Source organism: Rissa tridactyla, chromosome 4 (assembly GCF_028500815.1).
Source record: "Rissa tridactyla isolate bRisTri1 chromosome 4, bRisTri1.patW.cur.20221130, whole genome shotgun sequence".
Classification (NCBI taxonomy): Eukaryota; Metazoa; Chordata; class Aves; order Charadriiformes; family Laridae; genus Rissa; species Rissa tridactyla.
The window spans coordinates 34,120,074-34,143,528 of record NC_071469.1 but is presented as its reverse complement, the minus strand read 5'-3'; the positions used below and the strand labels follow the sequence as shown (position 1 = coordinate 34,143,528).

The 23,455-nt window shown below is 38.7% G+C and overlaps 1 protein-coding gene across 2 annotated transcripts in view; it reads right to left on the bottom strand.

Moving 5' to 3' along the window:
* Positions 1-23,116, bottom strand: part of PRKD1 (protein kinase D1) — a 135,380-nt gene extending 112,264 nt beyond the window's left edge. The window contains exon 1 of one of the 2 annotated variants that reach the window (XM_054198673.1): positions 22,739-23,116. In XM_054198673.1, coding sequence (XP_054054648.1) covers positions 22,739-22,927 — 189 coding nt within the window. In that variant the 5' untranslated portion in view covers positions 22,928-23,116. The remainder of the gene's footprint in view (positions 1-22,738) is intronic. The other variant, XM_054198674.1, reaches the window with a different exon arrangement.
* Between the last annotated feature and the right edge of the window lie 339 nt (positions 23,117-23,455).

Here is a 23,455-nt window from a genome sequence, read left to right as displayed (position 1 = left end):
TTTGTCATTAGTTACGGATTTGACAGAAGCAAAGACAGCTGAGGCACATTAATGTAGTTTCTTAAAGCAGTGGGTGGAAGATAAACAGAGTCTGAAACTCTGGTACATAAGCAAGTCTGCACACAAGGAAACAGAAATGTGACAATAAATACAGGTAAAGCAGTGGAAAGAGATATTTACTTTTTCACTTTTTTCCCTGGCAGAAGAGAACAAATATCCACAAAGACAAATAACCCCTTCCAAGTCACGTTCTTGTTTCTACAGCTCCTAGCTGAAATTAGTCTTTGTAGCAATAGTGGCTCACTTACGTGGCTGTACCACAAACTGGCACATAATTGAAGACATACAGCAAACACATCTATTCAATGAAGAACAGATGTGTTGCACTTTTTTTTTTTTAAACAAAAATTCAACCAAGAAATCCAAAACCGGTTTTTTACTTACCTAAATGGCTTTTTGTTTCCTTCTTGTATTTAACAAACATTATTAGTTGATCATTACCTAAAAACAGTTGCCAATATGCTGTTCACTTTTAGTAACACAGCTAGTTAGGGAAGTTTTCAACAATCATTTATCTTCCTCCTTGCAACTGCTGCCCACAGCCTTCCTGGGCTGACCGCACCACACCTCATTTGCACTTGGAAGCCCTGGACCTGGTACTTGAGAACCACTCAGGAATCCTTGACATCACACGTAACCCCGAATAATCAAAACTTAGCGAACATCAGACTGTAGACATCAAATGCACGAGTAGGGGAAAAAAAGTCTAAAAGTAAGACTGTACCAACTGAAAATGTTGCACAGTATATTTACACAAAAGACAAGAGACCAGAGAAGGAATGTCAAGTGAGGAAAAGAACTTTAAGTCTTTTTTTTTTTTATTATTTCACAAAGCGGACACCTATGTTTCTGCAACCTTAACTTGGACTAAAGTCAAAAAAATGACACAACTTTAACTGTAGAACAGCATGTTTTCCTTAATGCACTCAAAATGCACAAGTACAGTGTTTATACTTTTGTAAGTGACATTTAATGGGGTTTGCGCCTCTCTGTTACTCTCCCTTGCATATTAGATCTTTAGTAAACTACTAATTAGGTCTTTAGTAAATCGTTTCCCTGGGTGTGTATCTGGAAACACAGTTAATAAAATTCAAAATTGTTTCTGCAAACATAAGTAAGTAAAATCTAGTTTCTGATAGAAAGCAGAGCTTTCCCGGTATAACTATTAAAAACACTTACAAATGTTTACTGAAGTGCAACCACAGGTAGAAAAAAAAATACGTTGCCTTCAGCTATGTTTCTTTTGGTGAACTGACAAAGTTATTGAGAGTCAAGACTACATGCTGAATATTTACTGTATTAGTTTCTTTTTAGGTGGTTTATTAATTTGATAAACTGTTCTTTCTATACCTCCAATTGGTATAAATTAATTTCAGAATTATACTTTCAAATATTGCATGTATCACAAGAAAGCTCAAAAACTCTATTGAAAGCTGCAAGAAGTTATTTTTCATCTATGTATCAGTGTACTGTTCACAGAGCCAGTCTACAAGATGACTAAATATGCAATGTTGGGCACAGTAGCAGCATGGTCCCTCAGTAGCGTGGCCCAGAATTCTTTTTTAGACAATTCTCTTTGACAGGATTGGGAAGAGTTTGTAAAAAAGGTTAGTAAATCACAGTACAAGCAGACAAGCAAATGCCACTCCAAACATTTTTGATCCCACGACAATAAATCAAATTAGTCCATTAGATTTGTGGATACCTCACACAAATCGCTCACTGAAACACTCCAAAAATTCTCAGGACAGGAGTCCAGGCAAAATGGTTAAATTTCCAGGAGTCTGACTTTACTTCAACAGTTGACACAGTCTAGGATGGCAGAAGCCACAGTTTTCTATTCCTGTTCATTACCTTATTTCACAGAATGGTTGAGGTTGGAAGGTCCTCTGAAGGTCTTCTGGTCCATCCCCCCTGCTCAGCCACCTAAAGTCAGCTGCCCAGGATCATGTCCAGACAGTTTTTGAGTATCTCCAAGGAGGGAGACTCCACAACCCCTCTGGGCAACCTGTGCCAGTGCTCAGTCACCCTCACAATAAAGAGACTGTTTCCTGATCTTCAGATGGCACATCCTGTGTTTCAGTTTGTGCCCATTCCCTCTGGTCCTGGCACTGGGAACCACTGAAAAGAGCCTGGCTCTGACTTCCCTTCAGGTATTCATATACCTTGGTAAGATCCCCTGAGCATTCTCTTCTCCAGGCCGAACAGTCCCAGCTCTCTCAGCCCTTCTTCACAGGAGAGATGTTCCAGTCCCTTAAGCATCTTAGTGGCCCTTCACTGGACTCTCTACAGTAGCTCCATGTCTCTTTTGTATTGGGAAGCCCAGAACTGGAGACAGTACTCCAAGTGTGGCCTCACCAGTACTGAGTAGAGAGAAGGATCACCTCCCTTCACCTGCTAGCAATGCTTTGTCTAATGCGGCTCAGGATACCATTCGCTGCCTATGTCGCAGGGGCACATTGCTGGCTCATTTTTGTTTATTAAAAAAAATAAATAGGGAAGTAGTAACTAAACTCCACAATAAAGATTAAACACAAAAACATGTACAAAACATGCTTTGTATGAAATAGGATAGAGAGATGGCTACTCATAGGAACATTACAGGAGGAAAACAACTTAGAGACCTCACACAAAACAGCTTAATACATAAACATGGAGAATAAACCAGAGGACATGGATGTCCTAATGCATAATTAAGACTTTATTAGCTGGTGAAATGGCTCGTATAACTCTTAAAAATGAGCTGTACCAGTCTTCTAAATAGCCAGCAGACTAATTCAAAGCACACAACTTTAATTTCTTTGGGATTTGAGAAAAGTACAGCAGGACAGAGGGACATACCTAGGTTAGTGGTTGGTCTCCTGATGGGATTCTTTCAGGTGCAAACGTGCCTTGCATTCATTGTTGGATCTACACAGCACACAGCAAAACACATCACTGGTGCGTTCATAGAATCATAGAATTGCCTAGGTTGGAAGGGACCTTTCAGATCATCTAGGCCAACCATCAACCTAACTCTGACAAAAACCATCACTAAACCATATCTCTAAGCACTATGTCTACCTGTCTTTTAAATACCTCCAGGGATAGTGCCTCAACCACTTCCCTGGGCATCCTGTTCCAACGCTTAATAACCCTTTCAGTGTAAAAATTGTTCCTAATATCCAGTCTAAACCTCCCCTGGCACAACTTGAGGCCTTTTCAGTACATCTTCCCCTCTGGTGGAACCAAAGTTGAAGTTGTGCATAACAGCACTGCACATGGATGGCAGACAAAAGGTACCTACTATATCAGAATGAAAGCGTATCTTCCCAAAGCTCCCCAAGCAGTATGCTGCTCCCTGTGCATGCACACAAATCTGTAAAGAAGTCTGCTTTACATCACACCGACGTGTGGTACACACCTAGGACCAACACCTGGTGCAAATTTCCCACAGGTGATAAATATGCCATGCGAACATATGCTCCTAGATGTGTAACAGACTGCACAAATAAAATCCTGGTTCCTTTCTCTTTGCATTTTACTAGTCACTAAGGCACCAGACTGTCCCTCAAGTTCTTGGAATGCATTGGTAAATATTATTAAAAGGTGAAAAAAGTAGTAAAAGGCTCTTCAAATTCTGAATACAACCAATACAAATGAGAAAGTGACAAGCACTTTGGCAAAGAGCAGCTACAGGATAAGAGAGTTCACATTCCTCAGAGAAGGTAGGAATGAGAAGAATAAAATGAAAGCAATGGCCTTGCAGTCCTCCATAATCTCAGAGTTGAGAAAAGTCTAAGGAGGAACCCAGACCTGCAGTTCCATTAAAAAAATTAAACAGGCTGAAGAAAAAACAGTAAGTGTACTAAAGGACTGACCTAGGTAAATCATGTGGTTTTGATTGACCTCAAACATAAAAAGACAACATTCAGAAAGTGGAAACTTAGTATAATTAAGAAAGTTGAGTACAAAGGAACAGAATAAACATTTAAGGCCAGACAAAAGGAAAAAAAAAAGGCACAAGAGACTGCATTAGTAAAAAGTATTAGCAGTAGCAAGTAATAATTTGACTTCAGTTGTATAGTCTTAGACATATAACCAGTTTGCCTACTACTCTGTGGAGAGATTGGCGATATCTTTTTGATATCAAAAACATTTTCAAATGTTTTTCTTCATCAAGCTTCAGTTAAAACATCATCAGAACAAAGATGACTAACCCAGGCCAAAGAAAAAGAAATCGGAGTACAAATGCAAAGTAGATGTTCATTTAGCATTTTATAAAACATTTCAATGCATTTTTAATACCCTTGGCAATTGCATTTGAAAACTCATTGATGAATGCAGTAAGGTAGGACTTAATGAATGACCATTAGATATAAAATCAGGGGGAAAGAGAGGAATTCGGGAATTACAGACTGGTCAACTAAACTTTCATCCTAGAAGTACTGGCTCCTGATTATCAGATTACTTATATGAACCTGGAAGATAGATAGGAGTGAGATGGCAAACTATCTAAATATGCTAAGAATAAATTAATGCAAACCAAATCTAGCTTCTCTGATAGGATAATGTGAGCTGTAGAGTTAAAGGGGAAGCAGCTGAAGCTATGTATTTTAATTTCAATGTGTCTTCAAATATTGTTTGACATGACCTTCTTAGAAGTAAATTTCACATTACTTATCCGAAACTGTCTTAAAACAGAGACAAAATTGATGGGATAACTAGACCCAGATGGAGTACTTAGCACTGTCAGAAAGCAAGGACATGCTGAAGAGGGCCGGAAAGGGCAAGTTCCAAAGTGGAACCTGAGCTTGGTTCAGTTCTTTACAATGATTTCATTGACTATCTGGATGAAGGGCCAGAGAAAATTCTTCGCAAATCTTCACACTATATGAAACTGAAACACACAGCAAGTGCATTAAGAGACAGGATTAGAATTCATAAACATCTCAAAAAAAAAAAAGGAGAAGTGACTTGAAGAAAAGAGGATGAAGTTTTACAGGGATGTGTTACTGGAGAAACAGTTTGAGAAAAGTAAGCATGCAGAACAACTGGTTAACTAGCACTTCTTCAGAAAAGGATTAAGGGGTTACATGTTGAATATGAATGAACACATAAATTTTGAAAAGAACAAGAATAATGGTAGGAAAACTGATGCTGCTTCTCCAAAAACCATTTCTTGACATCTCATTCCACCTCTAAAAGAATCATGAAAGAAATAGATGCAGGCTCACGTCTGGACGGCAACTATTATGTTACCTTATTCACATAGGCTTGTTTAACAAAGATCTTAGTCCTGTACTCAGCAGCAGACTGGCAAAACCAAATTACACAGATGAAAATTTTACATGGAAATGGGTACCTTTAGAATTTATTAACTTCCTCTTAGCAGCTGAGAGCATTATAAAAGTCAGTTGATTTCATCTCAGTTTTGGCCTTTGTTTCATTTACCTGCCAAATACGCAGAGTTAGTTCGTAGATTAGGACTTGGGGTGCCAGGGAAGATATCACCAACTCTGTAAAAATACCCGATTTATTCAATATATAGACTGATTACATCTAGTTAGATTTTGCATGATCAAAAATATTTCATCGTATAAAAAAAGTTCCATTTCATACAGCGCTGTAAATCTCTCCCTTGCTATCTCACACCCTAGAACAGTTCCACCTGACAGATATATACTAGGTAATCAAAAGTATATTCATGTTTTTTAAAATGGTATTTTTGTGAGCTCAAGTATAGCACATCACTAACCAAACCCTCTTCTTATCACAGGCATATATATTTCCTTGGGAATGTACAAGTATTAGTAACAAATTATTCCTAGAGGTCAAGTGTTAGGTTGTTTGTTGTCTTTTTTTAAATTCATTTAAAAAAAAAAAAAACAAAACCAAAAAACAAACGAACCAAAAAAAACCCCAGAAAACAGAAGCCCCCATGAAAAATTTGTTTTCTTGTATTCTATCAATTGTTTAAATCCATGTCTTGCAAGACATTTGTCCTGGCACCTAGCTTATCAGCTGCTACCTCACAAAAGAGCAGATATAATCCATTTGTCAAGTGTCTTCAACAAGCAACCGCAAGAATCTCATATCAAAAGGTGGTATGTCAGCTAAAAAAATTTGTGTCCAATCTCAGGGATTCTGTGTGATTCTGGTAAAATAAAGTATACAGGAAAATAAAAGTATTTTCCCTAAAACTTAAAAAAAAAATAGTATCTTTGGCACCAACACAAATGAAACTGTACTATTCAAAACACAAACTAAGCAACTAGGTGGAACTGCTACCTGCAGCTAGGTTTAGTTGCAGCCATTTCATTAGGCTAAAACTGGCTTTTATTTGTGATGTAAACTAACTTGTAAAAATAAAATGTATGTCCTTACTTGAAGTTCTATTTTTACAAACATCCATGAGCAACAAAAAAAACACCACAAAGACAGAAATATGGTCATGCTTGTTCTTCTTTACCAAGTAAAGCTACTGGAAAGGATATTTGAATTATTTCTTTGACCGTAAAAAAATTGTTTCTGCTGGATCTTCTATACTATTGTGGATGTTACAGTTAAAATTTTAAAAAGTCAAAAGTGCACAGCAAAAGACAGCAAAGCAACTTCATTTTTCATGGTCTCCAAGTGAGATATCCCAAATTCATTGTCTCAGCGATATCAGTCACTTTTTCATAGAGCTGCATTAGTCTATGTAACAGACATCATACTCAGTTTATATTTTGTGGGGCAGGTGTGCTCCAAGGTAGCCTGTATCCCCAGGCCCCCAAGAACGCAGACATAGCACTCACCTACATCTGAAGCTGGGAATGATTCCCAGCCTAGCATAGAAGAAACCTATGTTAACATAGCTTTAAAATGCACAAATAACATCAGTGGTAAGTTATGCACTTTCAAAGCATTCCAAAAGTTTTTCCACATGCATTTTTACTATATTCTGTCCCTTGTTCTAACAATCTTTTAGCCAATCTTAGTAAATCAAACTTATGCAATGAAAATTTAGAATAGCGGGAAGTCATTGGCAATTTCTTCTAGCAATCGTGTCACACTAACTTTAAAAAAAACACGTAAAGGTCATCTTTAAGAACCCATATTTTCATGTTTCATTAACGATATAAGTGGTTTAATGACCATTCAGGTAAAAGAATGTGTCTAGCATACGCTTCAGGCCATGTTTTTGTTATTATACGGATTCCAAACAAAAATATATGTACACAGATAACTTTGATAGCAGTTTTTCATTGGGTGCCCTTCATTTTTTCCTCCAGCTTTCATGGCCCAAGTCACTGTAGAACAGCCTTCAGTATTTACTTTCTAGAGGAACGTTCACTTGAAGATTTTTTTCCTTCACCTATTCATTCTTGTGTGATTTTTTTTGAAAAGCGTAAATTGTCACTGTGTCTTGACATGAAATTGCAAGAACAGAAATCGGACCTTTCATTATGAATACTCTTTGGCCTGAAGCGTTCTATAAAATATTGTACACTCCCACTTTCTGTATGCCAGCCCTGTACCTGCCTACATTCCCATTACTGAAACTCCCACTTTACAAGAAATAAGAGAAAATTAATTCCAGAATGGAAATTGGCAAAAAAAAAAATCCTAGTTTAAAAATTTTATTTCAAAAGCAGTTCCATTAAGCTCTTGGAAAAAATATCAAAGAAACCACCTAGGTAATGTTTACAAAGCTGACAGTTGTCCTATGAATTTCAGTATGTTTGGGGGGGAGGGGGGGGGGGAGCAGAAAGTGAGGCTGCACAATATCCATAGTAGCCCAAATGTATAATCCAACCACATAAATATCTGTACAGAGTTGTCCTCATACATAAATAACATTGCACAAAATAAAAAACTATCAGTTTACAACACAAAATAAGAGAATTTAAAATGAGAAGCAGAAGTACACAAGTATTATTCTTGTGTAACTAAGCTATACACACAATATGTTCTAAAATTAACAAAGTTTTAATTAATTTACCAAAATAATCCTAATAAAAAGCTCGTACCAGAAAAGTGTAAAAACATAAAGTGAGTTGTAATCCAATCTAACCATGGTTTTCTGGAGCAGGTGAGGTTGTATATATACATGTAGGAAGAATGAATTATTATAAAGCATCTTTAAAGTGCCATAGATATTTTTGGTTTTTGAAAACTCATGTTTACATGCACATCTGTCCTTTATAGGATATCTTCATTCAAATTTGCCATTACGAATCTCAAAGATAACAATATCTTGTAGCAGAGTTTTAATGGGGTCTGTTCTTTTGAGGTTTTCTTTTTGGTTTGGGGGACTTTTCTAAAAAAAGAAAAAAAAATAAAACCACACAAATTGTTTTCCATCTAAAATTGCATATTGGGACATACAAAAAGATGCCAACACATCAGTCTGTCCTGAGAAGGGGTAAGAAAAGCGGTCTTGCTTATGTAAGAAAAATGCTAGTTAGGATCTGCCTGTCCCATAAGAGTCATAGCCCAGATCATGACATGCTAGGAGAGACAGTGTGATGAAAGACATTTAGAATAAATAACTAATTTAGGAAAGCTCATTAATATTCTATCAATATTTAAGAATTTACATATAACTAGGGAACCTACAAACAACTCCTTTAATTTTGTCTGGTGAGGCAAATTAGAAGGCAACAGAGAATGTAAGGATGCACAATGATTTGCATCCATTTAACCTAGTAATAATAAAGCTTGATTTCCTACGCATTTGTCTCACGATTGTTTGTAAATTCTAATGGAAAATTTTCTATGCCTAAACCAGTTGAGATGTCTGTCTCCCATATGAATTCTCTGCAACCTAATAAGCCTGAGCTCCAGGGCAGCCTCCCTTCAGTCAGGTTATTTGGCTCCTTGTTCCACCCAGATGTTGGTCTCTTTGAAAAGACAGAACAACTAAATTCTCTTTGATACCTCTAGTCTTCCATCAAATGTAACTGAACCCAGCCAAGAGGAAAAAAAGAAAGGGGGGGTGACGGGGCAGGTGGGTGGAAGGTCAGAGATGACAGAATAACGAACCTATAAACTATTAGACCTAGAAAACCAAGATCTAGTTTCTTTCTCTAGTGTCCACTCCAGCCGCCTCTCATTTCTGCCCACTACCCCATTGACATTTCAGAGCACCTGAGCAGTAAACTCGATCAGATAACTGATAGAGGAAAAGTTAAACGCACGCTTAAGTGCTATATACATAATATTCAGTTCAAAAGAAAAACTAAGTGTTCTGAAAACACCTGAAAGGGGTAAGATATACTTGGTTGACATTTGCGTGGTTGACATTTTAGTTACATTTTTCTACCTTACAAAAAATGCATTAAAAAATAGTCCCTCCCACAGTGTATCTGTGTCTGGGGAAATTACTGAAGAATAATGCTAAGAAATTATAAATCAGAAAAATTTAACAATATACTGGAACGAAGGGTAACTTCTCTGTACCAGAAGAAATGATAATAAATACAGACCCAACTCTAGAATTTGCACACAAAATATGTGTATTCAAACCAAGAATTCATTAGCAGAATTCTAGCAAGATTTTCATGGTCAGAAAGATATCTAGAAGCATATTTTATGCTCCATACAAATTTCTCACACAATTTAAAACCAATTCTTAATAAACACTGTAGTTTATACTACTATAATTCATTGTAATCCTTCTTATTTGTTATTTTCAACTAGCAAATATCTACACACTAACAATCATCATATCCTAACATTTTAGAAACATTCTAACAATATATTCCATAAATATTCATGAATATTTCTGGTTGTATACACACATCTTTGTACTGTAAATTCTAAGATTCATCAAAAATTACTTATAAACTTCTGCATATGAAATTCTTACATATTTTACAGACTAAACAATTCTGTTAAGATTACTCACAGTCAAAATCCTGCGTTACTCATATTTAGTCCTCCTCAGTATTGATATGCCATTCAGAAATGGAAACTAAAATGTTAGGGAAGGAAGTGACTTGTTCAGTGGCAACTATGGCCAGCAGGAGTCAGAGAAATGATCAAATCCACGTTTCCCAGATTCAGTATTTTCTGTATCCCTTAATACCAAAGTTTATAAAGCCAGCACAGCAATGGATTTCAATATACCTGAAGATGTGACCTTCAAAACGTTAATACTAGTGCTTACGTTTATAATTCTAATACAAAGGATTCATTCCTCAATACAGACAAAATACTGTGTGTGTAGAGAAATCAAAAGTTCTCTCATAATGCTACATTCACATACCTAAGCAATTTTTTTTCTCTAGAGAAAGAATAAAAATACAGATTATTCTAATTTAAAGCTTCATGTATTTTCAAATTGCTGCAGAGCTGATTGATTACTTAATTCATGAAGATCTGAATGCAAACTTTGGAATCTGCATCTGTCTTGGATTAGAAGAAATGGAATAGGTATTAATCTTTACAGATGTATTTGTAATTATCATGATGTTCAGCCTCAATTTTTTTTAAACTTGTCCTACTGTTTATTTGTACTAATATAAGCCTGGTATCAACATGGCAAGTGACACTCAACATTCATTTCTGATTGAAACACGTTGGGAAAAGAAGGGGGTAACAAACAAGCCACACCAGTGAAAGATGTTTATGCACTCCTATTCAAAAGATGGAAATTAAGCTTTTGACTTGCTCTTTGTGAAGCCTCTCTTGCTATATAATGATTTTTGTTGTTTTCAGAACCTCCCTCTTGTACTGCTCAATAGCGGAAAAAAATGGTGACGTTATTACTCAAAAATTGATTTCTTAATAGAAAAAATATGGTTCCTAAATTAAAGGTAAACAATGCAGCTTCGCTCATCCACAATGGACAAGATACACACGGTATTTTAGGGAGACCCATGAGGGCGTTTTTTTCCTTCAGATCTTTTCCTGAGGCATCTCCAAATACACTTTTCAAGGTTTTACATATTGATTATTTACCTCTCAAATAAGGAAGTAGACATTTACCAACATTTTAAACTGACCGTATGAAGTTCTTTGTTCTTAGGCCATCTTGGAACAAATAGGTCTGATTTTCAGAAGCTTTAGAAGTTCAGAAATTCTTGTTTTGCACTTCAGTCTTCAAAAGGGATTTCATCCTTATTCTCTTATCTATGTTATACCCAAAAAAGTGAAGCATGCCAAACTGTCAGTAAAACTGACACAAATTTGTTTTTCCTTTTGTAACAACATGAAGCACTTAATTCTGGGTAAACCAAGATACTTAACAAAATTATGTGACCACATGAAACAATACACAAACTATACAGTATTTTGAATATTACCAAATTGTTAACATTCTTAAATTTACACATACAATTGCACCTACAATTATGTGCCGTCTGTGAATGCATAGCATATTAAGATACGTTGAACAATCAGCGGCCAAATATTAGCTTAGATTGTACGTCCTTATTTTACTCAATGACTCTCTATCAGTCCAGGATATTAACTTTAGATCCCTAAGTTACATAGTGTGACCATTTGATAACAGCCTGTTAAGAAGCACAGGAAAAATGAGCAAAGGGGGAGGGAAAAGAAGTAATACGACAAATACTAACTGCAGCCTTGTTGTCACCTTGGCCTTCCCGCTAAGCCCTAACAGCAAGGTAGGCTCTAAATAATGCATCTTTTTTGCTGCGGAACATCCCTAACATGAACATGTCCTCCCTGCAAAGACAGATAATCAAGCACGTCCTCATCAGTTCACTTCTCAAGCAGTATATGGTCTTCCTTACTTGAAAATTTACACATTGTTCCACTTAAAGCAATCTTTGCAGCAGATGGGTGTATTACTTCGTTTTATCATTTCTTCCTTTCATCTCTGCAAAGACCAACCCTTCACCTTTCCAGAAGGATAGGTAACTCAGGAGGCCCCTTCCCTACACAACATTTTTTTTTATTTCTAAACCATAAGATTCAAGGCCTTTATTTCATATCAAAAGGGCTGGTGGTTTTACTAACCACAGGTTTCCATGAGGAATCTCTATGCTTTTGCCTACAACCTAAGATGGATTTCTCTTAGGGTTTTCTTCAAAGATACTGCTGATAAACTGCTGGTTTTGATGCTGAGATCTCATACCACATGGCGTAAGATGTGGTGTAATAACCAGCTGTCCAGTCCAGTATGCCTCGACTGCAAAGTACTGAAGGGAAGGACTTCTTCCCTCTACATAATGTAGTGTATAATAAAGCTCTATCATAATACAGGCTGCTTAATATCTATTAGGCATTAATGCAACAAATGTACATAAACAAAGCTTCAAAAGCACTATTAGAAATAGTTTTTTCCAGCTTTTTTCTACCTCCTTTTTAGTAGGTATATTTAACTATAAGATATAACTTTTAATTTTTATCAGATATAACTTTTCATTTTTAAATATTCAAATCAGAGACAAATGAGAGACTACAGATACAACATAAAGCATGAAGAAAAAAAACCAGATCAATTAAAACCATATATAGGCTATGTCAACTGATAAAAAAATTTTAGCTGTGTCTGACAGGGGAATGCTGCTACTGTAACTTGAATATTAGTTTAATTATTGACCACGATGAACTGCATACTTTGAGAATCACAGAAACACTGGAAGCTCTGGAATTTATCCAGTCTGACTTCTCACTTACAGCAGGACTATCTCCAACACAAGGGTTTGTTAATCCAAGTCCAAAAATGAAAGATGAAGTTTCCACAGCCTTTCTGGGTACCTGCTCCAGTCCTGCACTACTCTCCTAGCAAAGAAGTTTTTTTCCTAATGTGCAATCTGAATCTCTTTCAAACCATACTTTGCAGTCATTGCTCTTTGTTTCACCCTCTGTCATTGGCTACAAGAGTTTAGCTCCATCACCTCTGTAACTCCCCTTAAAGAACTTAGTTCACATCAAGAACTAATTCAGCCCCAGAATACAGCTCAGAACCTCCTCAGTTCTGTGACAGTTGCCAAAGAAAAGAAATCAAATAGAAGGAAGAAAGAGAAGGTTTACATTGGATGATCATTTAACCTAGATTAAGAACTGAAAGTCAAAACACTGGCATTTGTTTGTAGGTTTGAAAATGTGTTATTCTCTGGGTCAAGTACAGATGGCATGACAACAAAAGCATGATCATAAACACAGATTGAAGATAGACTAGAGACATGTTTCTAGATATAAAGCACAAATATTTATTTTCCAAATCAGTTGATTTTACCATATTTTGTGCCTAACAATCTGTTACCTGAACCCTTTCTGCTACAATGACTTATCAAGCTTCTTGTGACAAACAGGCCAGCAAACATAGTGATACATGACAGGCATAACGTACAGACAGCAAAGGTTAATTTTGCTTGGGAAATGAAAATAAAAACATATAGTCTAGTATCAAGAGATCCTCTCCCTTAATCTAATACACACACAAGCACACACACAGACTCTAACCAGATTCTTTCAATTTCCACTCCACTTTTTTTTTTCCCCTCCTATATTTTTTGTACAGGACAGACAATTCTTTGGGAAAAATTGCAGTGAAAACTATGGGTTTGGAACAGGACAGACTCCTACTCATATTCTACATATTTTGCTGCATGTCTTCTTTTTAGAGGTAGGTATAATAAATGTACCAGAACAAATGCATAAGTTCACACATACTGCAAACATATCAAAGGTTGCATTTTATGATTTTAGTGTACAATTTTCACATTTTCCTAGATGTAGTTAATTTTGGGTGGCAACACGAAATCCTCAGGCAGATAAGATCAGCACTTACAACATTAGCTAGCATGGTCAGCACATCTAGAGTCACGTCATGTAAACAGAGAGCAAACCTGTAATGCAACCCTATAAAGCTGATGCAGAGGGGGACAGAACTCCAGAGGAAAATGTGAAAATTGTTACAGCTAACTGAAAACAGTGTCAATAACTCATGCTGTCCTCCTTATCAGTAGGGTTTCCTTCACCCCACAGGCCCTCATCCCATGGATCAAACCCACAATTTAAAAAGTTTATATCACATAAACAAGCCTTTGTGGCCCAAGGATCTACAGGGCTTTCAGTGCTGTTTCAGTCTGAATACAGCCCTAGCCTAGCATCCATACAGTACATAAGGACATATGGTGCTGCAAAGAGGGAGACCACGGTATACTTTACCATTATTGTCCACATACATTAGTAATTTCAATTTTCATGTAAACGGATTTCTCAGGTGGTAGGAAAAAGATAAGGCAATATGAAAGGTGCTGTTTTTAAGGATAAGCATCTTTTAGGCAAAATGCCTCCTAGCCAGAATGTTGCTCCCAGTCCCAGCTGTGTCTTGTCTGCGCTTTTGCAACTGACAAGATGCTAACAAAAACTATTTCTAACACTTTAAAAAAAAAAAATGCATTTCTCAAGGTCGACTTTTTTTTATAACTTGAAGAGAGAAGAAACAGAACATGCTTTCAGACTGCACAGGACATGTTCAGATACGGTTCTTTTAAAGTGTACAAGATAGAGGCTTAGAGCTGATAACTGTGGTCATGGTTTGCACCTTCTCTTCGTATAGTTTTGCATATCTTGTGCTTATAATTACACTGGAAAGACCTTTTTATGCCAACGCTAATAAAAGCCTCTTAATGCCTCTTTTCTTGTCTTAGAAAACAGCCAAGATCCAGATTAGATGAAGTATGTTCGTGTTTCTTACTTTTTTAAAAAAGAATAAAATTCGATATTTGATAAATTTTCATAAAAATAACCAGCTATGTCATTACACTGTTTCTGAATGCAGAAGAGGCACTGACAGCAGACTAAAGCTATCTGAGAGAGACAATCACAGTACCATTATACACTGAGCATGGTGGGAGAAGTGAAAGCATATGTCTTGACCAAGTTTTCCACGGCTGAAGAGGAAAACAGAATTACAAGGAACAAGCAAAAGGAACCCACAAATACATGGAGGAAGAGAAAGTAAAGGACAGCCAAATACACTGAAATTCACGTCTATGCCTGTACCACTGTAATATGTATCACACTATAATGTAGAGGTAATAGTGTGGACACTACACTACCTTTCTAACCTTCAGATGTTGTTCTGGCAGATAAAACTAGAAAAGGATTTAGAAAGCAAAAATCTGCTTCATGAGATAGTTGACTTGAAGTGCATACTTCAGGGTTTTACACTTTAGAAGTTCAAGACAGACATGTACAAGTTATTTTAATCTTATACACAGTTTTTGAGTGACATCAAGTCTGTCATCATCTTAGACTGTTACATGGACAGAAATATTTAAAAGCAAAGAAAAGTCCCCAAAAGCAAGAGATCATTTAGCAGTACTAAATGTCTTGTGTGAGGAAGAAGAAAGTTGAAAGCCAGTCAAAGAAATCTGGTTTGGTCTGCGAAACCCTGGACGTTCACAGGGACACCACAAGCCAGGAGAACGTAAACGAGGTGTTGTCCGGGCAGAGCACTAAGTTCATGCTGAGCATCCAAGCTTACCCCAGTGAGTGCCCCACCAGCCAAGCACAGAAAGGCATTGCATCAAAAGTCACCTCTCACAAAGTGGTAAAGCGCGATGAATGTAAACACGTATGGAAAGAAAATCCCTGTCAAAGATGGGGTAAACAATATCTCAACAAAATGGGGATTTTTATGTATTTTTTTATTCTGATATAACCCACATTTTTTGGAGTTAATGAGACATGACAACAAAACGCAGCTAGCCTTTCTAGCAGAACCTCTGCCATCAACCCTGTGTAAGAGACACTGAAGTCTGACGTTGAAAAAGGAAACAATTATTTTACTGAAACACACCCTAAAGCAGATTTCAAATATATCCCAAAACTGACAATCCAACATTATGTGAGAAGTATATAGAAGCTCCAGAGGACAATTTGAAAGAGAAGTCCTCCTCTAAGTGGCAAGAGCCAAATATAAGTCTAACTAGCAGTCAGCTAGCACTGACTGAAGACAGATATTCTGTGACCCTGTTGTATGGGGAGGACTAATCAAATATTTCTAGAGAATAGATCGACCTGTGGCACATGCTTCTGTATATAAAGGCAAAACCAAAACATTTCCCAACAGCATTTAGAAATCTGCACTGGATAGCTCAAAGGAATTCGCCTCCACTTTGGATAAAAACTTCAGAGAGAGGTTTTATTTATATACTTAATTGCAGCTGTATGACTGCAGCCATATTACATAATATCAACATAAACTTGTCTGGTATCAACCAGACGGCAAGGTCAAGAAGTTAGTGATGGCCTGTAGCATTGTACAGAAGTGATATTTAAAAAAAAACAACCAAACAAACAAACAATCCATGTCCTTATCACAGGTTGCTTGAGATGGACAACCCTCGGTCTCACTGTACCTAATTTGTCTTTACCAGTTGAATTTTTAATTTCACATAGCCATATCTTAAAAATTCTACAGATGTCCTTAAAATAATTGCTAGCATAGAGTCACCAAAAAAAAAAAAATCAAAAAAACAACCCACCCCCAAACATACATTTGGCAAAAGTTTTTAATCAAAATAGTTTCATATACAAAATACAATAAAAATAAGAAACCAAAAGTAACAATGTGCGGACTTAAAGAAGTGTGCTTGTTTCCTTGCAGGTAACCATACAGCCAGATTTCTCTAAACATACTAAAAAAAAAAAAAAATTAAAAAAACCCAAACATCTAGATAACAAGAGCAAATAGTTTTGGGTGTTTGTGAGGGATTTCCAGAAATCATGGGAAAATACCTGTGGACAAAGTCTGTACAAATCCGTGCAGGGGTTTCACACATACTGGGTGTTCCACACATAATCCACAGCACAGAGCACTTGCCTAGAAGCAGTAAACCCACCACACCTTCAGGATGCGCCGGGCTTACAGTGTGTTCTCAGGTCAACCGTGTGGTTTATGGCCAGTATGTCTTGTATCAGACAGTCAGCCCTCAGGTATTTCAAACTCACTGAGCATGTGTCATATGATGTCCACATATATACTTCTGTCTGGGAAATGTTGCAACTTCATTAATAAATTCCATCCTTTCTCTGGAAACAGAGCTTCATCTCATCGGCAATAAGAGAAGCATCTTGTATGCTTATTCATCTTCTACTGTTTTAAAACCATTATGGAAATAATATATTTCCTGGGGGAACCATCAGTAGAACTAACACAAGATCAACACAAGGCTCCTTTTACAATTCCGTTAAAAATTAAAATGTCAACTGCTTTGTTGCAAGTCTGTCCTCTATTCAAAGCACCATCTTATTTCCTATTCTGTAAGAATTCATTTGATAGCCTTTAATCTTTGGCAAGGAATTTCTCAAATGCTCTAGATAAGTTTGTGGCAATAGACCAATTTTCCTCACCTGGATCACAGACAGGATAGATAACAAAGTTAGCATTTCTTAAAAAACCCACAGTTTTTTTTAAACAAATTCAGACTGACTCCCTTTCATCAAAGTTATGCTTTTCCTAGTGTTTTCTCACATATGCTCCAAAAGCAATTTTAACTGATCTACAGACTACTGTTACATACACTGACTTACAGTTTACAGGGCAGAGAATAATAAATGTAAAGTCAATAAAAGATTAAACAGTAAATATCAAAAGTCTCACTTGAGTTTATAAGAGTGAGATCAGTAGAAAAGTACTTTCACTTTGTAATATGTTTATGTGCATAATGACAAGGCACCTTGCATTCCTCAAATGAAATTTAACAACTTGGTGTTTTCACAACACAGGCAGAAGGAAGCATTCCATGCAGAGAAAGACTCCCTTTAGGGAAGAAAGCTTAACATTTTGTTACCAGTGTACACCAATTAAAGACTCCATAAGAATGTAACTTTAAGAGATAAACAGCACATCTGTACTAACTTTTGCAGAACATATGAAGTCTGTGACTACAGCCAAAAAATGTAGCGAATATATAAAATGCCTACACCCATGTGTTTGATTGAAGGTATATGAGTTTAGGTCAGCGTGGTAGAAACCTGCAACAGTTTGTTTATCCTGAGGCTAAAAATCTTTCTAGTATACTATTTACCCTGAGTCCCTATCCCACTCCAAAGGAAATGATTTCATTACCACCAGGCTCTTGTTTATTTTAGGAAAGTTTGTAGATTGGGGGATGGGGGGGGAGAGGGGGAAGAGGGAAAAAAATAAATAAATACATGATCCATATAAACAAACCCCATATGTTTTCCATGGCTGCTTGAAACCCTTGCAGAGAAGGTTAAGCATATTTTCATGTCAAGCTTTAGAAAAGCTCCTTTCTTCGCTCAGACCACAAGTTTGGAAATTCTGGCCTGAGAAAACAAAACTAAGGTTATTTTGGTTTTCCTATTTTATTTATTTAAGAATAAGTTAGATTTCTCTTACCAAGGACAACCAGAAGCATAAGTGGATGCCCACCTGTTTCTGAACGTGTTTAGTTCGATACTCAGGAATATTTTTAAAAGGTTCTTGGTTTGATTTGTGATAATTCTTCTAATTTAACACTGAATATGTTAAAGATGAATCTGGGGACAGTATTCCAGCTGCAGTATGCCATTTGAACCACCTTTTCATTACTTTTCTTTCTGCCCTTTCCCCTTCCCGAAATGGCCTACTTTCTGTTTATTACTTCTTTTTTTTTCCCTACAGTGAAATTGCAGAATTATCCAAACCAGTGAACCGTCTACAACACTACTTTTATAAATCAGTCTGAACCACACATGGCCTATGCAGATCAAATTTTGTTTCCTCTGTTTCAGATCAAATTTTGTTTCTTGTATTTGTTGTCTGTGTTTCCTATTCCTCGCTACTTCTCTGCCTTCAAATGCTGAAGGCCAAGCCAACATCTGATCTTAACAGCTGACCTAAGGGCTATTTTATAAAACCCACATTCTCAAGTCAAATAACGTTGCATCATATATTTACTTGAGAACTCAACGTTTTCAAAACTTGGCAATGCCACTATAGTAGCCCAACACATCGTATGTGAGGTACAACAATGAGAAAGAATTTCAATAAACAGAAAATATAAATAATAATTAGTTTCCCCTTTGAATTTAAATTGTATGAATTTGTATAAAAATTTGTATAATGATTCCTTCCTTTGTCTTTTGCCAGTAAAAAGAAAAAGTCTTTCCAGACAATTAAAAATATGCCACGTTCTTACTTAGTGAGTTTTGCATTACACTTTTGCCCTGGAGAAGTGGTTCTATTGTGTGCAGCTAACCCAAAAAGGGCAGTAATTCAAACTATTTATCTTCAGAAAACAACGATTGTATTTTACAATATCCTCCCACTGTTCTTGTGGGGGAGTTGGCCTAGAAGTCAAACACTGACACACATTTTGCAGTTGATTCTCATTTCTCATCAACCACATCATCATTTAAACACTAAAATTCCTTTTCAACTGAAGAAAAAATAACCCCACATGAACAAGTCTCAAGGTTTTCATGTCACTGGTTCTAAGAATACACAAACTCAAAGGAATCAAATTTTTTTGTCTTCAGAGCAGTTCTTAACAGATTTAAATGTGTTTGAATTTTTGCCTGAGACCAGTACGTACCATATCGTCTAAAGATTTGTTAAGAAAATTTCCATACCGTTATCTCAGGATGAAATTCCTGAAAGAAGTCCTCTCATGGACAATGGAGAAAAAAACCACACTTTGCTCATTCCAGTTTTCACATCATATGCATTAGGTTATTAATGAAATTATACTCTCTACCAAAATTAAAAAAAACCTAACCTTTGCACTTCAGATGCTGTTTAAAGTCCACTAGTATAAATATATGCAAACACATGTTTATATCTAAATCTAAACTTCCAAATTACACATAGTAATAACAGTTTTACATATGTGCATGCAATGTATATTATATATTATTTATATATAAAACCACTTATAAAGATACAGAAATATGATGGGTTTATACATGAACACACATGCATACATAAATACAACTATACACACACACACACACCCTCTATGTTAACAACGTACTCAAGCCTAAATATGGTCCACTCTGCACACTTTGAGAAGCTTAGTTCAATTTAACGTAAATTTTGAGCAGCACTAAATTAAGTTGGTGTAGAAAGCTGTGCAGAATAAGGGTCATAAATATCTCGACTCAGGTATACCCACATTACCATGGCAGAGGCTCTCTATAAACAGGTCATCTGACACTGATACTGAAGAGAATTTGGCACAATCCTAAAAATAAAGTTGTGTACAAGAGGACTGCTTAAATATTTAATAGCACACCACAGAGACAGAGTTGATTTTAGCAGTCTAACACAACAGACAAAGAGAAAAACAAAATCACATTGTCTCATGTTTTTATACTGATTAAACAATCCAAACCGGAGACTTTGGGACAAAACTGTTACCTGGTAGGCCACTACTTTACAGACCCAAAGAAGCTTGAAAACAGTGTTAGATTTCATAAAATATTCTTTGTAGTATAGTCTCCTGCTTGGTTTTGATGAGCAAATACATCTTCCTCATAAAATCACGAGTAAGCAATGCTTCAAATCATTTCAAGAAAAAAACAGGAATCTACAACACCCACAAAGTTACCTCACAACAGTTCTAGATACCATGTAATTTTTCTTTAAAAGAGAGTCTCTACCAGTATGCCAAGTTACTTTGTTACCATCCCATCATGTTTCGAGAAAGGACATGTGTCAACAAAGTCACATATACAGACATACTTGCAGGTTTAAGCTTAAAACAAAGATTCTGAAGACTAAACATACAAATTAATCTGTAAAGCAGGGGAGGTAGAGGCCACCACCTGAAAAGAAAGATAAAACAAACCTAAAGCCTATCTTTCTTCCAGTTTTCCCTTTCTTTGAGCCACTTCCATCTCAACAGCCTTGGAAAAGCAGGTATTTGGGCTCTGACAAACTGTGACTAGAAGAAAATTCCTCATTCAAGTGTGTTCTGCAGAGCAGCTAAATGATGCTCTCTTTTATGTAATCAGGAAACTGCAACAAATTAAAGCATTCAAAATTTTTATGTCAGTACTTACTCAGTTAACTCTGACTCTTTGAGCGCAAGCTAACACATTTAGTTTTCTTTAGACAATGGTACATAGGTAGGAAATTAGGATTACACTTAAATTTATAGCAAACCCATGAAATGAATAAACTAATCAAACACAAAAATATAAAAAAAATACATGTAACAATCTTAACACTTCCATTATTGCTGGGAGAATAACTTACACATGGTGAAATATTAAAAGTATTTAAGTTGTGTCTGACATCTATGTGACCAAGTTACAAGTGTTGGCCTAGCTTTGAAAGCAAATACGGCTAAACAAAAGGGTATGCCTTTCTTCAGAATTAAGTTTAATAAAGCACGTAACCATTTCTTAAACTAAGAAAAATACAAAATTTAGAAATGAAGGTGTGTATTTCATACTTCTTTTGAAAACACTTAACTAGTTGCTCTTCAAAAAAAAAGTAAATGCCACTATTAGTGACATTAGTGAATTTCACTAGTAGTAAAGTTCAGACTGATGGGATCTACAAACAGGCATAAGGCAAAGCTATCAACTTGAATAAACAAATAAATACATAAACCCCTGCCTGAAATTATTTTACCTTAATAAAAACGGGGCGGGGGGGGAGGGGAAGCCCAACTTTTTCCATTACAACCGTCCTGAACGTCTTTTTTTTTTTTTTTTTTTTTTTTTTGCAATCACTATGATACTTTTCTGTGGGTCTCACGCAGCAACCACTGACACAGTAAAACTTTACTTTAGCTTAACACCAAGACTGTCAAAACACAGACAAAGGCAAAGGACAGCGGAGGGACAGACGCAGAGCGAGGTGGATTTCGTCGTGGTGCGCCGATTTTAGCAGACTGCTGGCGGACTGCGCCCGGCGATGCTACCGCGTCCCAGGAGCGGCGGCGAGTGCCACCCCCGCAGGCGGCGCCACCACCGTTGTCGCCGGGGCCAGCGCGGCGGCGGCTCCCCGCCCTCCCGACCAGTGACCCACCGCCGCCCGCAGCCCGGAGGCTGCCAGCCGGTCCCCTCTCGCCCCGCGGCCACCTGCCCAGCTCCCAAGGCTGGCAGCCAGCGCCGCCCCACACCGCGGACCCCTCGCCCCCCGACTCGGGCCCCGTAGCGCTGAGCCCCGGCCGGGCTGCCCGGCAGCGGGAAGGCGTGCGAAGCGCTGGGCGCCGCTTTGAATCCTGGGGCTCTCGGGGTTGGGTTTTTTTTTTTTCCTTGTTGCTGTTTGCCTTTTTTTTTTTTTTTTTTTTCAGTGGAAAGTTTCCTCTCCCAGCAGAGGCCGGGACAACGCGCACACTGCCCCAGGGCGCCGCGCTGCCATCACAGCTGACAGGTTTCTGCCTTCCTCCCCCCCACACACCCCCCCCTTCCTTTCCGCAGCATTAAAAAGCAGGCAGATAGATCCGGCTGGGGTTTGTTTTTAATAACAGCTATTAGTAGGGTTAATTGCATCCATCGCCAACAAAATAAAAGTCAAGCTCGCATGCGAGCATCCCGCACGGAGCCTCCTCGGCAGCGGGGCCGGGGGGGTCGAGGCGGGGGGTGGCAGCAGAAGAAGAGCGGGGGGCCGGGGTGAGGGAAGCGGGGCCGGCGGCAGAGGAGCAGAGGCGCAGGAAAGTTGCGATCGGTCTCGTTAGCTCTCCGGGAGGAGGAAAGTTTACAGTCACCGTCAGCGCCGGCAGGCAGCGGGAGGGGACTCGGTGGGGGGAAGTTTTCGTCTTACCTTCTGGTCGACGATGGAGCAAGCCATTTCCCGGACGTGTGCGAGGCTGAAGTCCCCCGAGGAGTCCTGCAGCAGCAGCACCGGCTCCCGGCTCAGCCCGATCTGGAGGTGGAAGGCGACGCCGCCGCCGGCAGCAGCCCCCAGCGGCGGCAGCGGGCTGGGCGGCCGGATCAGCGGAGGGGCGCTCATCGAAAACTTCCCGCCGGAGCCGCCGCCGGAGCCGAGGGGGTCAGGGACGGAGGGGGGAGGCGGGCGCCGCGGCGAAAAGTTTGCGGCCGCCCCGGAGGCGCCGGGCGAGTTCCCCCGCGAAGTTTCAGGGAAGTCCCCGCCGAGCTCCTCCCGGATTGAAAATGGCGAGGGGAGGGGGGGGATAAGGGAAGGGGGAGGCGGAGGACCGAGGAGGATGCAGACAGGAAAAGGCGGTGAGACAAACGCGCAGAGCGAGGGGGGGAGCCCGGCCCAGCGCCGCCGAGGTGGTGTCGCCGCTCCGGCTGTTGGCGCTGTGCGGGGGCGGGACGGGCCGCGCCCTCCGCCGGGACGGGCCCGCCGCCCAGCTGGGCCGGGCCGGGCTTGGCCGCGCCGCTCCGCTCCGCCACCAAACGGCGGCCGCGTCCCGGCAGGCGGCAGGGGCCGACGGGTGCCGCACAGCCCAGGCGGGGACGGCCGGTCCCCGTCCCCCACCCCCCCACGGCGGGGCTTCGCCTCAGCCGCCTCTGG